General features: G+C 37.9%; 1 protein-coding gene across 1 annotated transcript in view; it reads left to right on the forward strand.

The window, feature by feature from the left end:
* SUGCT (succinyl-CoA:glutarate-CoA transferase) overlaps positions 1-14,346 on the forward strand; it is a 755,391-nt gene that overhangs the window by 185,665 nt on the left and 555,380 nt on the right. Inside the window, 1 exon segment of the mRNA XM_079151764.1 lies at positions 12,154-12,249. Within this exon segment, the coding sequence (XP_079007890.1) occupies positions 12,154-12,249 (96 nt within the window).

Here is a 14,346-nt window from a genome sequence, read left to right on the forward strand (position 1 = left end):
ATAACTTCAGTTAAATTATGACCAAAACATCATAAAAATCTTAGTTGAGGAATGTTCTACAAAATACCTGATCTGTATTTCTCAAAACCATTAAGGTAATCAAAATAAGGAATATATGAGAAACTGTCATGGGGAAGAGAACCTGTAAGGAGACCCAAAGACTAATTATAATGTAGTATTCTAGACATAATCTGGAACAGAGAAAGAACATTAAATAAAAACTAAGGAAATCTGAACATATGGAGTTTAGTTAATAATAATGTATCAATACTGGTTCTTTAATTGTAAAAATATACCACACTAATGTAAGATGTTAATCATAGGGATACCAGATGTGGAGTATATGAGAACTCTGTAATCATCTTGGTAGTTTTTCTATAAAATTCAAAACTTTTCTAAATTAAGTTCATTAAAAAGTTGTGAATATTTTTCACATGGTGCTATATTCTTCTGTTGTATAATTTTAAGTGCCAGCATTATTTTCTATTATGTATGGATATCATAGTATATTTAACGTACTCCTTATTTGGGGCATTTAAATTGGTTCTAGTAGTTTGTATCTACATTTTTGACTAACCTGTGATTAGAGGAAGGACTGTCTTTGACATGAAGATTTATCTGATTTTGTATTTTATCTTGTTTCCCCTAGTTTATGACTTCAAATACTTTTCATATGTTCATGACTGTAACCCAACTGATTCTCTCACAGGCATCACAAATTCAGCTTATTCTGAGATGGGCTCTTATTTTCTTTCCCTTTTAATTGTTTCTCTCTGACTTTATTATTTCTGTTAATGTCATTATAGTCTACCCAGATATTCATACAGGAATATGGGATTTATGTTTGTCTTTCCTTCTCCATGAGTGTTCTGTCTGCTATTCCCTTCTCATACAATCTTTTTTGTCCATTCTGCCCCTAAAATATATCTTAAATCCACTGATTTTTTTTGCACATCTCTTGCTACTGACCTAGTTTGAGCTATCATCAACATGCCTAGACTCTTGCAGTATCCTTAACAGTTCTCTTTTTTCTCTTGTCTCTTTTTAGTTTATTCTTTGCATATAATTGCAAATGCAGTGGGAAGCCCTGTGAATTTTAAATAGAAGGATGACATGATACAATTTGTTATTTTAAAATGACCATTCTGAAAGATGCGCAAAGAATGTTCTTTATCATGACTTACAAAGACTGGCATGATCTGGCCTCTGAAAACCTCTATAATTTTATTTCATGTCTATTTTTACCATGCTTCAGTTGTATGGTCTACTTTCAGGTTTTTTTTTTCTCTGTATGTATGTAACTCTTTGTCTTGTCTACTATTTTTAAGTCCAAAGGAGTTTGGACTATATAGTTTTCATTTACTCATTTATATCCCATACCTAGCAAGATACCTTATACATAGAGACACAGTATTTGTTTGAAAAACAAGTAATTATTACTGTTTTAATTCCTTTGTTAAGAAATGTAATGTTCAGGCTCTGTTTAGGTTTTATGAGAACATACACGGGGTTTATGTACATATTTTCTACCCTAAAATAGACCTGATTTTAAAAGGAGAGCTAGGAGAAGATACAAATATTATCATAGTAGGGGAGACAGCAATGTAAGTGGAGTAATCATCTGGGTGAACTCAGGTAAGTTATGTCCCTTCTCTATTCCTTTATTTATCCATCTATTATATTAAGTAATTTGACTGATTTCTCTCAAGGCTTTAATTCTCAAATGTGATGTGCAACTAAGGGTACACTGATTACATTATTTTTCCCCCAAACTTCTGTTCCTGGATTCAGGAGCTCTGGGATAGGTCTTGGAATTCCCTAAATGATTATAATGTACAGCTAGGTTTAGGAAGAACTAGTCTAGGTCTTTTTAGCTTTGTTATCTTATCATTCTAATTGTAGGATAAGGCAGTCTTTTTTTTTTTTTTTTTTTTTTTTTTTCAGTTCCTGCCACCCAGACATTTCTTTCTTTCTTTCTTTCTTTATTTTTTTTTTTTCAGGTAGAAAGCTAAGACATTTATCTGAGTTCAATCTTAATATCATTATACATAAATAATACCATAAAACTACAAGCAAGATTTAAACAAAACTGTATGACATTATTCATAACAAGCCTTATTCTTGTGTACATTTTTTTCCCTTCCCCCCACCTCTCCCACCCCTCTTTACCCTCTATACAGTACTTCCTTCCTCCATACTTTCCCCCCTCCCTAACCCTAACTCTAACCCTAACACTAACCCTTCCCTCCCCCCCATTATGTGTCATCCTTCACTTATTAGCGATATCATTCGTCCTTTGGCTTTTTGAGATTGGCTCATCTCACTTAGCATGATATTCTCCAATTTCATCCATTTGCCTGCAAACGCCATAATTTTATCATTCTTTATGGCTGAGTAATATTCCATTGTATAGATATACCACAGTTTCTTTATGCACTCATCAATTGAAGGGCATCTAGGTTGGTTCCACAGTCTGGCTATTGTGAATTGAGCAGCTATGAACATTGAGGTGGCTGTATCTCTGTAGTATGCTGATTTTAAGTCCTTTGGGTATAGGCCAAGGAGTGGGATAGCTGGGTCAAATGGAGGGTCCATTCCGAGTTTTCTAAGGAATCTTCACACTGCTTTCCAGAGTGGCTGCACTAATTTGCATCCCCACCAGCAATGTATGAGTGTACCTTTCTCCCCACATCCTCGCCAACACCTGTTGTTGCTCGTATTCTTGATAATCGCCATTCTAATTGGGGTGAGATGGAATCTTAGTGTAGTTTTGATTTGCATTTCTCTTATTACTAGAGATGTTGAGCATTTTTCCATATGTTTGTTGATTGCTTGTAGATCTTCTTCTGTGAAGTGTCTATTCATTTCCTTAGCCCATTTGTCGACTGGATTATTTGAATTCTTGGAGTAGAGTTTTTTGAGTTCTTTATAGATTCTGGAGATTACTGCTCTATCTGAAGTATGATTGGCAAAGATATTCTCCCACTCCGTAGGCTCTTTCTTCGCATTGCTGATAGTTTCCTTTGCTGAGAGAAAGCTTTTTAGTTTCAATCTATCCCAGTGGTTGATTCTAGCTTTTATTTCTTGTGCTATGGGAGTCCTGTTAAGGAAGTCTGATCCTAGACCAACAAGGTAAAGATTTGGACCTACTTTTTCTTCTATAATCTGCAGGGTCTCTGATCTGATTTCGAGGTCCTTAATCCAATTTGAGTTTAGTTTCGTGCATGGTGAGAGATATGGGTTTAGTTTCATTCTGTTGCATATGGATTTTCAATTCTCCCAGCACCATTTGTTGAAGAGGCTATCTTTTCTCCATTGCATATTTTTGGCACCTTTGTCTAGTATGAGAAAATTGTATTTATTTGGGTTTGTGTCCACGTCCTCTATTCTGTACCATTGATCTACCTTTCTATTTTGGTACCAATACCATGCCGTTTTTGTTACTATTGCTTTGTAGTAGAGTTGAAGATCTGGTATTGCAATACCCCCTGTTTCACTCTTCCTGCTAAGGATTGCTTTAGCTATTCTGGGTTTCTTATTCTTCCAGATGAATTTCATAATTGCTTGCTCTATTTCTGTAAGGTACGTCATTGGGATTTTAATTGGAATTGCATTGAATTTGTATAGCACTTTAAGTAGTATGGCCATTTTGACAATATTAATTCTTCTTATCCAAGAACATGGAAGATCTTTCCATCTTCTAAGGTGTTCTTTAATTTCTTTCTTTAGTGTTGTATAGTTCTCATTGTAGAGGTCTTTCACCTCTTTTGTGAGATTGATTCCCAAGTATTTTATTTTTTTCGAGGCTATTTTGAATGGGGTAGTTTTCCTAATTTCTCTTTCTGAAGATTCATCAGTTATGTATAAAAATGCATTGGATTTATGGGCATTGATCTTGTAACCTGCTACTTTACTGAATTCACTTATGAGTTCTAAGAGTTTTCTGGTGGAATTTCCAGGTTCCTCTAAATATATAATCATGTCATCAGCGAACAGGGATAGTTTGAGTTCTTCTTTTCCAATTCGTATCCCTTTAATTTCTTTGGTTTGTCTAATTGCTCTGGCCAGAGTCTCAAGAACGATGTTGAATAGAAGTGGTGAAAGAGGGCATCTGTGCCTTGTTCCAGTTTTTAGGGGGAATGCTTTCAGTTTTTCACCATTTAGAATGATATTAGCCATGGGCTTAGCATAAATGGCCTTTACAATGTTAAGGAATGTTCCCACTATCCCAATTTTTTCTAGTGTTTTGAGCATGAAGGGATGCTGTATTTTATGAAATGCTTTTTCTGCATCTATTGAAATAATCATGTGATTCTTGACTTTAAGTCTATTAATATGGTGAATTACGTTTATTGATTTCCTGATGTTGAACCAACCTTGCATACCTGGGATGAAGCCCACTTGATCATGGTGCACTATCTTTTTAATATGTTTTTGTATGCGATTTGCTAAAATTTTGTTGAGAATTTTTGCGTCGATGTTCATTAAGGATATTGGTCTGAAATTTTCTTTCCTTGATGAGTCTCTGTCTGGTTTAGGTATCAGTGTGATATTGGCTTCATAGAATGAGTTTGGGAGGGTTCCCTCCTCTTCTATTTTATGGAATACTTTGAGAAGTATTGGAATGAGCTCTTCCTTAAAGGTTTTGTAGAACTTGGCTGAGAACCCATCTGGTCCCGGACTTTTCTTTGTTGGTAGGCTTTTGATGACTTCTTCTATTTCAGTGCTTGAAATTGGTCTATGTAAATTGTGTATGTCCTCCTCGTTCAGTTTAGGCAATTCATATGTCTCTAGAAACCTGTTGATGTCTTCAAAATTTTCTATTTTGTTGGAGTATAGATTTTCAAAATAGCTTCTAATTATGTTTTGTATTTCACTCATGTCTGTTGTGATATTTCCTTGTTCATTCCGAATTTTAGTGATTTGGGTTTTCTCTCGTCTTCTCTTTGTTAGTTTGGCTAAAGGTTTATCCATTTTGTTTATTTTTTCGAAGAACCAACTATTTATTTTGTCAATTTTTTGTATTGTTTCTTTTGTTTCAATTTCATTGATTTCAGCTCTGAGTTTAACTATTTTCTGTCTTCTACTACTTTTGGTGCTGTTCTGTTCTTCTTTTTCTAGGGCTTTGAGCTGTAGTGTTAGGTCGTTTATTTGTTGAGTTTTACTTCTTTTATTAAATGTGCTCCATGAAATAAATTTCGCTCTAAGTACTGCTTTCATAGTGTCCCAGAGATTTTGATATGATGTTTCTTTGTTCTCATTTACCTCTAAGAATTTTTTAATTTCCTTCCTAATATCTTCTGTTATCCATTCATCATATAATAGCATATTGTTTAATCTCCAGGTGTTGGAGTAGTTTCTGTTTTTTACTCTTTCATTTATTTCTAACTTCAATCCATTATGATCTGATAGAATACATGGTAGTGTCTCTATCTTCTTGTATTTGCTAACATTAGCTTTGTGGCATAATATATGGTCTATTTTAGAGAAGGATCCATGTGCTGCTGAGAAGAAAGTGTATTCGCTCTTGGTTGGATGGTATATTCTATAAATGTCCGTTAAGTCTAAATTATTGATTGTGTTATTGAGATCTGTGGTTTCTTTGTTCAATTTTTGTCTGGAAGATCTGTCCAGTGGTGAGAGAGGCGTGTTAAAATCACCTAGTATTATTGTGTTATGGTCTATTTGGTTTCTGAAATTGAGAAGGATTTGTTTGACATACATGGATGAGCCACTGTTTGGGGCATAGATGTTTATGATTGTTATATCTTGCTGATTTATGCTTCCCTTAAGCAGTATGAAATGACCTTCTTTATTCCTTCTGACTAACTTTGGCTTGAAGTCCACATTATCTGAAATGAGGATGGATACTCCAGCTTTTTTGCTGAGTCCATGTGCATGGTATGTTTTTCCCCATTCCTTTCACCTTTAGTCTATGCGTATCTTTTTCTATGAGGTGAGTCTCTTGCAGGCAACATATTGTTGGATCTTTCTTTTTAATCCAATCTGCCAGTCTATGTCTTTTGATTGATGAATTCAGGCCATTAACATTCAGGGTTATTATAGAGAAATGAGTTGGTTTCCCGGTCATTTGGTTCATTTTTAAAATTTTGTTTATTTATTTGTTTGACACAACTTGTTTCCTCCTTTATTTGACAATTCCTTTAGGATAATTCCTCCCTTTGCTGATTTGCTTCTTTGTTTTTCATCTCTTCCTCATGGAATATTTTGCTGAGAATGTTCTGTAATGCTGGCTTTCTTTTAGTAAATTCTTTTAGCTTTTGTTTATCATGGAAGGATTTTATTTCATCGTCAAATTTGAAGGTAAGTTTTGCTGGGTATAAGATTCTTGGTTGGCATCCATTTTCTTTCAGGGCTTGAAAAATGTTGTTCCAGGCCCTTCTAGCTTTTAGGGTCTGGAAAAGTCTGCTGATATGCGTATTGGTTTCCCCCTGAATGTAATTTGGTTCTTTTCTCTCACAGCCTTTAAAATTCTGTCTTTATTTTGTATGTTAGGTATTTTCATTATAATGTGCCTTGGTGTGGGTCTGTTGTAATTTTGTGTATTTGGAGTCCTATAAGCCTCTTGAACTTGATTTTCCATTTCATTCTTCAGCTTTGGGAAATTTTCTCATATTATTTCATTGAATAAATTGTTCATTCCTTTGGCTTGTTTCTCTAGGCCTTCCTCAATCCCAATAATTCTTAAATTTGGCCTTTTCATGATATCCCATAGTTCTTGTAGATTCTGTTCATGATTTCTTACCATCTTCTCTGTTTGTTCAACTTTGTTTTCAAGGTTAAATATTTTGTCTTCAATGTCTGAGGTTCTGTCTTCCAGGTGTTCTATCCTATTGGATATGCTTTCTATGGAGTTCTTAATTTGGTTTATTGTTTCCTTCATGTCAAGGATTTCTGTTTGGTTTTTTTTTCAATATCTCTAACTCTTTATTGAAATGATCTTTTGCTTCCTGTTTTTGCTCTTTTAATTGTTGATTGGTGCGATCATTCAATGCTTGCATTTACTCTCTCATCTCATCATTTGCTTCTCTGATCATTTTAATTTTGTACATTCTGAACTCCTTTTCTGTCATTTCTTCTGCCATGCTGTCATTGGGTTTTATTGATGTAACATCTAGATTTGTTTGCAGCATTTTCTTTCCTTGTTTTCTCATATTGTTCAGGTGTCAGTGGACCGCTGAGATATTGCAGATTTCCTCTATTGACTTACAATGTCCCTGAAGATTTCTATATATATCCCCCCTTAGCCTTCAGTAGGCTGAAGTCTTGGAGGAAGTTAATAATGCGGTGCTCCACAAGGAAGCTGCCTCTCTAGGAGTGGTGTCCTTCAGGTGGGGTATAATCCCTGCTAGTGGGCAGTGGTGCCTCCACTTGTTGACCAATGGTCATCCAAAGGGGACCTAGGCTGCGGGCTGAGGCAAGGCCTGTTTGGGCCTGAGTCTCTGGTTTTACCGTCCTTGTGGGGAAACCTCCCCCAGCAGGGATGACTCACCCAGTGGGGAGGTCTCGCTGGTCAGTTCCCTCCTAGAGGTTCCCCTCAATTTACAGCTACCGCCTGGGCTGGGCTGCCTTCCTCTGCAAAGTTCCCAAGGGCCCGGCCCTACCTCCTGGGCCTGGGAGCCTCACCCTTCGCAGATGAGTCTCCTTAGGCTGCCCCTCCTCAGAGAATTTGCCCGCAGGCCTGGAACCTTCGCTCCGCCCTAAGCCTGTCTCTGTGGGGCTCTTCCACCCAGAAGCCTCCTAGATCCTGGGACCCTGCTCTGCACCTAATCACCTGGCTATGCGGCCCCTCCTCTGAGCAGCCACCTGGGGCCCCGAACAATCACTCTGAGTCCCAGAGACCCGCCACAGGCCTCTTCCTCCAGACAGCCGCCCAGTATTCCGGTGCGGTTACTAGGAGTCCAAGAAACTCACTTCTTGCCTCCTCCCACCAACCACCCATAGCCCTGGGCAATCAATCACTCCGAGTCGAAGTGACCGTCCCCGTTCCTCCTCCTTCTCCAGATAACCCCCCGGGTGTTCAGGAGCTGTCGCTCTGAGTGGCTCTGAATCCACGTGACCCGCTGCACGTGTCCTCTGGGCAACCACCCAGAGCTCTGGTGCGGCCACTCAAGACCAAGCGACCCACACGCTTCTCCTCCAGGCAGCCCCCCTGTGTTCAGGAGCTGTCCCTTTAAGTCCAAACAACTCACCACTGGCCTTCTCCTCTGAGCAGCCGCCTGGAGCGCTAATGCAGTCACTGCGAGTCCAAAGGACCCGCCGCGCTCCTCCTCCTCCTCCTCCTACTCCTCCGGGCAGGCCCCGGTGTTCAGAAGTGGTCTGAGTCCAAATAGCTCGCCACGCAGCCCCTTCTCTGGCAACCGCCTGTAGCTCTGGTGTAGTCACCCCGAATCCAAGCCTCCGCGCTCCTCTTCCTCCTCCTCGTCCTCAGGGCAGGCCCCGGTGTTCAGAAGCGTTGTTCTGCGTCCAAACAGCTTGCCACGCAGCTTCTCCTCTGGCAACCGCCTGTAGCTCTGGTGCAGTCACTCCGAACCCAAGTGGCCACGTTCCTCCTCCTCCTCAGGGCAGGCCCCGGTGTTCTGAGTCCACACAGCTCTCCTCGCCACTCCTCCCCTGGGCAGCCGCTGGAGCCCCAGTGGTTGCTCCGAGTCAAGGCAGTCTTTGAAAGTGCAGCAGGAGTTATATAAATTATGGTATTGTATTCATTCAGGGTCAGGGAAAATATTTTTGGGTGATGGGAGTGGGACTTAAAGGAAAACATGATGTTGAAATGAACTTTGAAGAATGCTTAAAGATATGGGGAGGTTAGTTGCATGGTTGGTGTTTAGTCCAACTTAGATGGAGTCCAGAATATATGCAGATAGCAGGAAGGAAAAACTTACTTGTTTTGATATAATGGGCGATAGGTCTAGTGTTATTTTCCCCACTTTACCTGCCAAACTTGTTTTCCTTTTGGAGATGAAAGATTTTATTATTGCATCTTGAGTCGTTTTGAGGAAGTGACACATGTGATCAGGTGGTGACAGACATCATGAAACTGTTTTGTGCAATAACTGAGCATATTTCTCCTTAGACCTTTTCGGGCTGTTCTTTTTGAGATCTACTTTGACCACCCCATTGTTTTTCTGGTTAGATACAAAGAATATCAGGACCCATTATGTTATCTAAAATAATAGTTTTCTTGTCAGAATGATTATTATTAAACCAGAGATGGCTTTTTTGTTTAGATGAAACCATATAAAGGCAACATTCTGAGTAAATTATATAGCGTCCACTTGATGAAATAATAAGCCTAAGTGTAGGGGATGAAAGTAATGATCCAATGCAATATTTAGAATGGATATACAGTATGTAGTTATTAACCTAAAAGTCACATCCTGCATTCTTTTAATTTGTGGAAAATTTGTCATTAATTGCCCAGGAAACCTCTGATTTTTCATACATAATCATGTCATAGCTATTGACTTTCTCCACTTTCTCCTGCCTTAAAATACATCCTTGTAAACAGTGGATTACTTTCAGATTTCTAATGCCCCTTTAAACATTGAGTTGCTAAGTTTAGCCCTGTTGCTTTCTTTTTGTAAACAGAGTTCTTTTTTCCCCTAACTTTGCCTTTGAGTAGTTACTGACAAATCACTCTTTGTTTTTTCAGTGGCATCTAGCTCAAAATCTTATTTAACCTTCTGCCAAGTGGTAGCCTGCTGATTCTGAAATGCTTTTTGTTTTCATTAATTATCACTGCATGGAGGAAGTAGATATGGTCTTCCACTTACCAATGATTTGAGAGACGAGCTCTCAATTCTAATTCACTTTAAATGGATAAGGGTCAGAAACCCAGAAGTCAAAAATTGAAAGAATAAGGTAGTGGATAATAGATGAGGTAGCTAAGTTGATAACTAACCTAGAATTCAACCCTTGCCTATTCTTGGCAAATATCTCAGGTTGTTTTAGGATTTACAGATAAACTTGTGATCATCATCTCATGCAGCCTTTGCTGATGTTGCCATATTGACCATCAGTTGACTTTGAAGTAGAGGAGTAGAAATAACAAGCCTCTTGTGATTAATTGCTTGTAAGGTATTACCTTTATTAATTTGAATTCTTAGCCTCCAGTAGCATCAGAGCTCTTTAAAGAGTGACTTTCACTAGGATTTATTTGAAGAAAAAAAAAAAAAAAAGAGCCACAACATAACTAGATCAAAGCTAGATCAAAGAAGTGCCTCTCTTATAGAACTTCAGACTTGATAAAATTTTCCCAAATTCAGGAAGAGGCACCATGAGAAAATGAATATGATTGCATCTCTTCTGTTTTTTTTTTTTTTTTTTTTTTTAAATCTTCCATATTGTTAGGAGGCATAATAGAGTCAGAAGCCTGGACCTTGGAAACAAATTTAAGATCATGTACTGTTATGCAAATTGTGATCAGTATTAATGCTGCCTGTGGTGATGTTGCCGTCTTGACTCTGATTTATTGAAAGCACTTGGGAAATCATCTGCTTATGTATTAGGATTTTATGTGTTATTTGATTTGATTTGAGTTTTGATTTTTCTAAAAGTTTGAAAACAGTTTAAATGTCCAAGACTTTACAGAGAATGTATTTGAAGGTCAAAGAGTCAAAGAAGTTAAATCATATACCCACAGTCACGAAACTACTTATAGGTTAACAGAAATTAGAATTCATGAATCTGTACTTCTCTTCCAGGGCATTTCTTACTACAAAATGTTGATTTGATTTTCTGTTTTGAAAGACACAGAAGTGATCTGTGAAATGGTGATTAGCACTAGGCAGCCCCAGGCAACCCTGGAGTGCTCCATGGTTCAAATGCCCAAGACCAGATGGAAGTCCAGAAGTGGATGACTCAAAGTTTATTAGTTTTGCCACCTGGGCAGTACAGCTGAACCAGCTGCCACAAGGCAGTTCCAATTTCAACAGAGCAATAAATGAATGTAAAAATGAGCATAAAGCTTAAGAATAAAGTAAAGGAGAATGGCTGCTCCAGCAAGGAGATTCATCCAGGGTGAGTCCTATTGATATTTCTTGGAGGAGGTGCAGCTGCCATGCCAGGTAGAGGACAAGAAAAGGTCGTGGCACCAAGCCCCCCAAAATCAACCCTTGAGTTGTTCCAGGACCTGGTCTCAATTTTGAATTGATGTAGTTGTAGGATTCCAGTCACATCTGATGATCTGGATAGGGAAAAACAAGTCGATGCAATATCACGATTATGTCATGAGGCCAGGAGCATTTTTTTTCCCTTGGAAAATAGGGGAAGCCATTTAATCACTTCCTTTTCATATTTCTGGGCCTGTAGGCACATGTATTCGTTGGCATATAAGATCCTAAAGTCATATCCTTATAGGGAATTAAGTATTGTAGTTTTTCAAGATCAGTCCATGAATCACTGCAAGAATCAGAAGTGAGCCATAAGGTTTTAGATGATTTTTTAAGTAGCTCCTGTGGTGCTCAAAAACAGAAATGGTATAATAATGAAGGTATAGGGTTAGGGCCAGGTTGGGAGGCGTACAATAATTTTTTTTTTCAATGAGGGAGGTTTATTAGTGTATTTGAAAGTTATAAAAAAATTTTGATCTTCTATGTCAGGATTCTTGGGCAACATGTAACAGAAAACCTGACTAAACGGACTTACACTAAAATTCAAGCTTACTAGTATTATTTTTTATGTAATGAGAAGTTTAGAGGAATGTGGCTTCTGACTTTGGTTCATCTTCTCCGTAATGATACAGGTTTTCATGTGTCGTCTTGGTGAAAAGTGAAAGAACACAGGTGGAGAGGAGAAAAGCATGTACTAGTTGTCCATGTGTTTTGAGATGGCTTTGATGCTCAGGGTGGACTGAGGATCCAAATGCTTGGTCACCCTCTGCCTTCAGATGATCTTTTCAGGAACTGAGTATTTATGTGTTTATATGTCTCAGTTGACCATTATTTAGTCTCATGCAATAACATAATACTGCTTTTTATTTGTAAGATAGGAGTATAGATACCTGTATATTTTCTAGCCTTTTGGCAGTTTTTTTTTTTTTTCTACAATAGCATGACGTGAAATAACTTTCATTTAATATTTGTTCATGGATGTGGATAAACTTAACTGTTTTCTTTAATTTTTTTCTGGTAGGTGGCATGTTTGACTCAGGTAGCTGTTAATTATCTCATTGGACAAAAGGAAGCAAAACGTTGGGGTACTGCTCATGGCAGTATTGTTCCTTACCAGGTAAGAATACATCAGTTCAGCCTGGAATTTCTATAATCTGCAGTTTTATATGAGATGAGTTTGGGAAATTATTTCTTTTTACACCCTCTAGGGTATTCAGTAACATATCTCTCTCTGGTTATAACAAAGTTCTGTTGTTCACCTTAAATTCTGTGTTTTGCATATGTCTTCATCAGAAGAATAGTAACAGGACACTTAAATGGGCTAAAGGAGCTTGCTGAAAGTGAGTGACTTTTGAGCTTACATGATATTTGCTTTTTTTTTCCTATCCAAAAGAACCACTGATTATGGCCATTTTATAAAGCAAGATTTGTTATCATGTCATTTACAAAACAAATGTTACCTTCCCCATCTGACAATAATATTCTCACAGGGTTGGAGTGAAATAAAAATTTGCATGTGACTCATCTTAGTTTTTGAGCAATGCAGCTGACTTTAGGAGCTGCTGTTCTTTATTAAGTGTCTGAATTTATCCTTAGAAATTCTGGACTTTGGCTAGTATCAATGAATATGTGAAGAATCTGTGATCTTTCAAAAACACAAATGTTTTAGTCAGCTTTTTCACTGCTGTGACTAAATGACCCAACCAGCACAACTGTAGAGGAGGAAAGGTTTATTTGAGGACTCATGGTTTCAGAGATCTTAGTCCATAGGAGGCTGGCTCCATTCCTTAGGGCTCTAGGTGAGGCAGAACATCATGGCCGAAAAGCATGGCAGAGGGAAGCAGCTCACATCCTCAGGAAGCAGAAAGAAAGAGAGAGAGAGACAAAGAGAGAAAGAGAGAGAGAGACAGAGAGAGAGAGAGAGAGAGAGAGAGAGAGAGAGAGAGAGAGAGAGAGTCCACTCTCTCAAAATATATACAAAATATATACCCCCAAAGTCATGTCTCAATTACAATCTCCTCCAGCCACACCCTATCATTTCAATCAATCCCATCAGAGATTAATTTGCTGGTTGGGTTAAGACTCTTACAACCCAACCATTTCTCCTCTGAACCTTCCTGCATTGTCTCACATGTGAGCTTTTGGGGGACACCTCACATCCAAACCATAACAACAAATAGAAATAAAAACTTCCTACTTCCAAACACGGTTTGTGCTTAGCCTGGTTGCATCACATTTCATCGCATTTATTAATATTACCTCTCATTTTTATACTATATTGTAAACTTCAGAGAAGGGGTATCTTTTTTATTATCATATCCTTTATCATAACCAATATAAGCACAGACTAGGCACATGCGAATATCTGTTGAAAGAGTGAATTTTACTTTAGTTATTTCAATAATGTTCTTGACAGTAAACATAAGGTCACCATTTTTCATTTGCCAAAAAATCCATCAACACTGCTAATCATTCTGTTAATTTTAAGAAATTGTTTCCTTGGGTAAAACTGGTTTCTTTTCCATTTTTTACAAATCAAAATTTAAGGAAAGCAGGTAGCCAATCTGAACCGAGGTTTCTTCCCTCTCTATTTATGGTCCTTTTACTCCTGAGGCATTCCTGTGATTGCACCATAGAACTCCTTTTCAGCACTTTGAGTAAGCACTGAAACTTACTGGTATAATTACAATAGAAGAGATACTTCCTTTAATGCCTTCTCTCTTTTTTCCATCAGTGGTTTCATGACCACCTTAGTGACATTTTGCTTCCCTACTTCCTAGCCCTTTGTGAATGATTATTGACTTCTATCCAGAGCTACCTTACTTCATAAAAGTCCTTGCATATTTTTTATCTGGTTAGAGATTATCAAATTCAGTCTTCTTATTTTTCAGATAAAAGATGTGATACCTAGATTGAATAGATGGATTCCAGCTCTGGTCCCCTGCCTCTTTGTTGAGAATTCTTTTAGAGCCTGCTACCATTGAGAGGAGATTTCTGTAATATCAGTTACCTTCCTTAAATTCACCTCTATACCCTCACAATCCAACTTGATCCTAGCTCAGAAGTCTTATTAAATAATTTATAGTTATCATTGATAATGGAGACCCTTCTCAAGGGCATTTTAACAACAGACAATGCTGGTATCTATGTGAATTCATCTCAAATAATAGGAGTTTGGGCATCAGACTTTGATGTATATGTAGAAAGCTTTTCT

The sequence above is a fragment of the Sciurus vulgaris genome (assembly GCF_902686455.1).
Source record: "Sciurus vulgaris genome assembly, chromosome: 8".
Classification (NCBI taxonomy): Eukaryota; Metazoa; Chordata; class Mammalia; order Rodentia; family Sciuridae; genus Sciurus; species Sciurus vulgaris.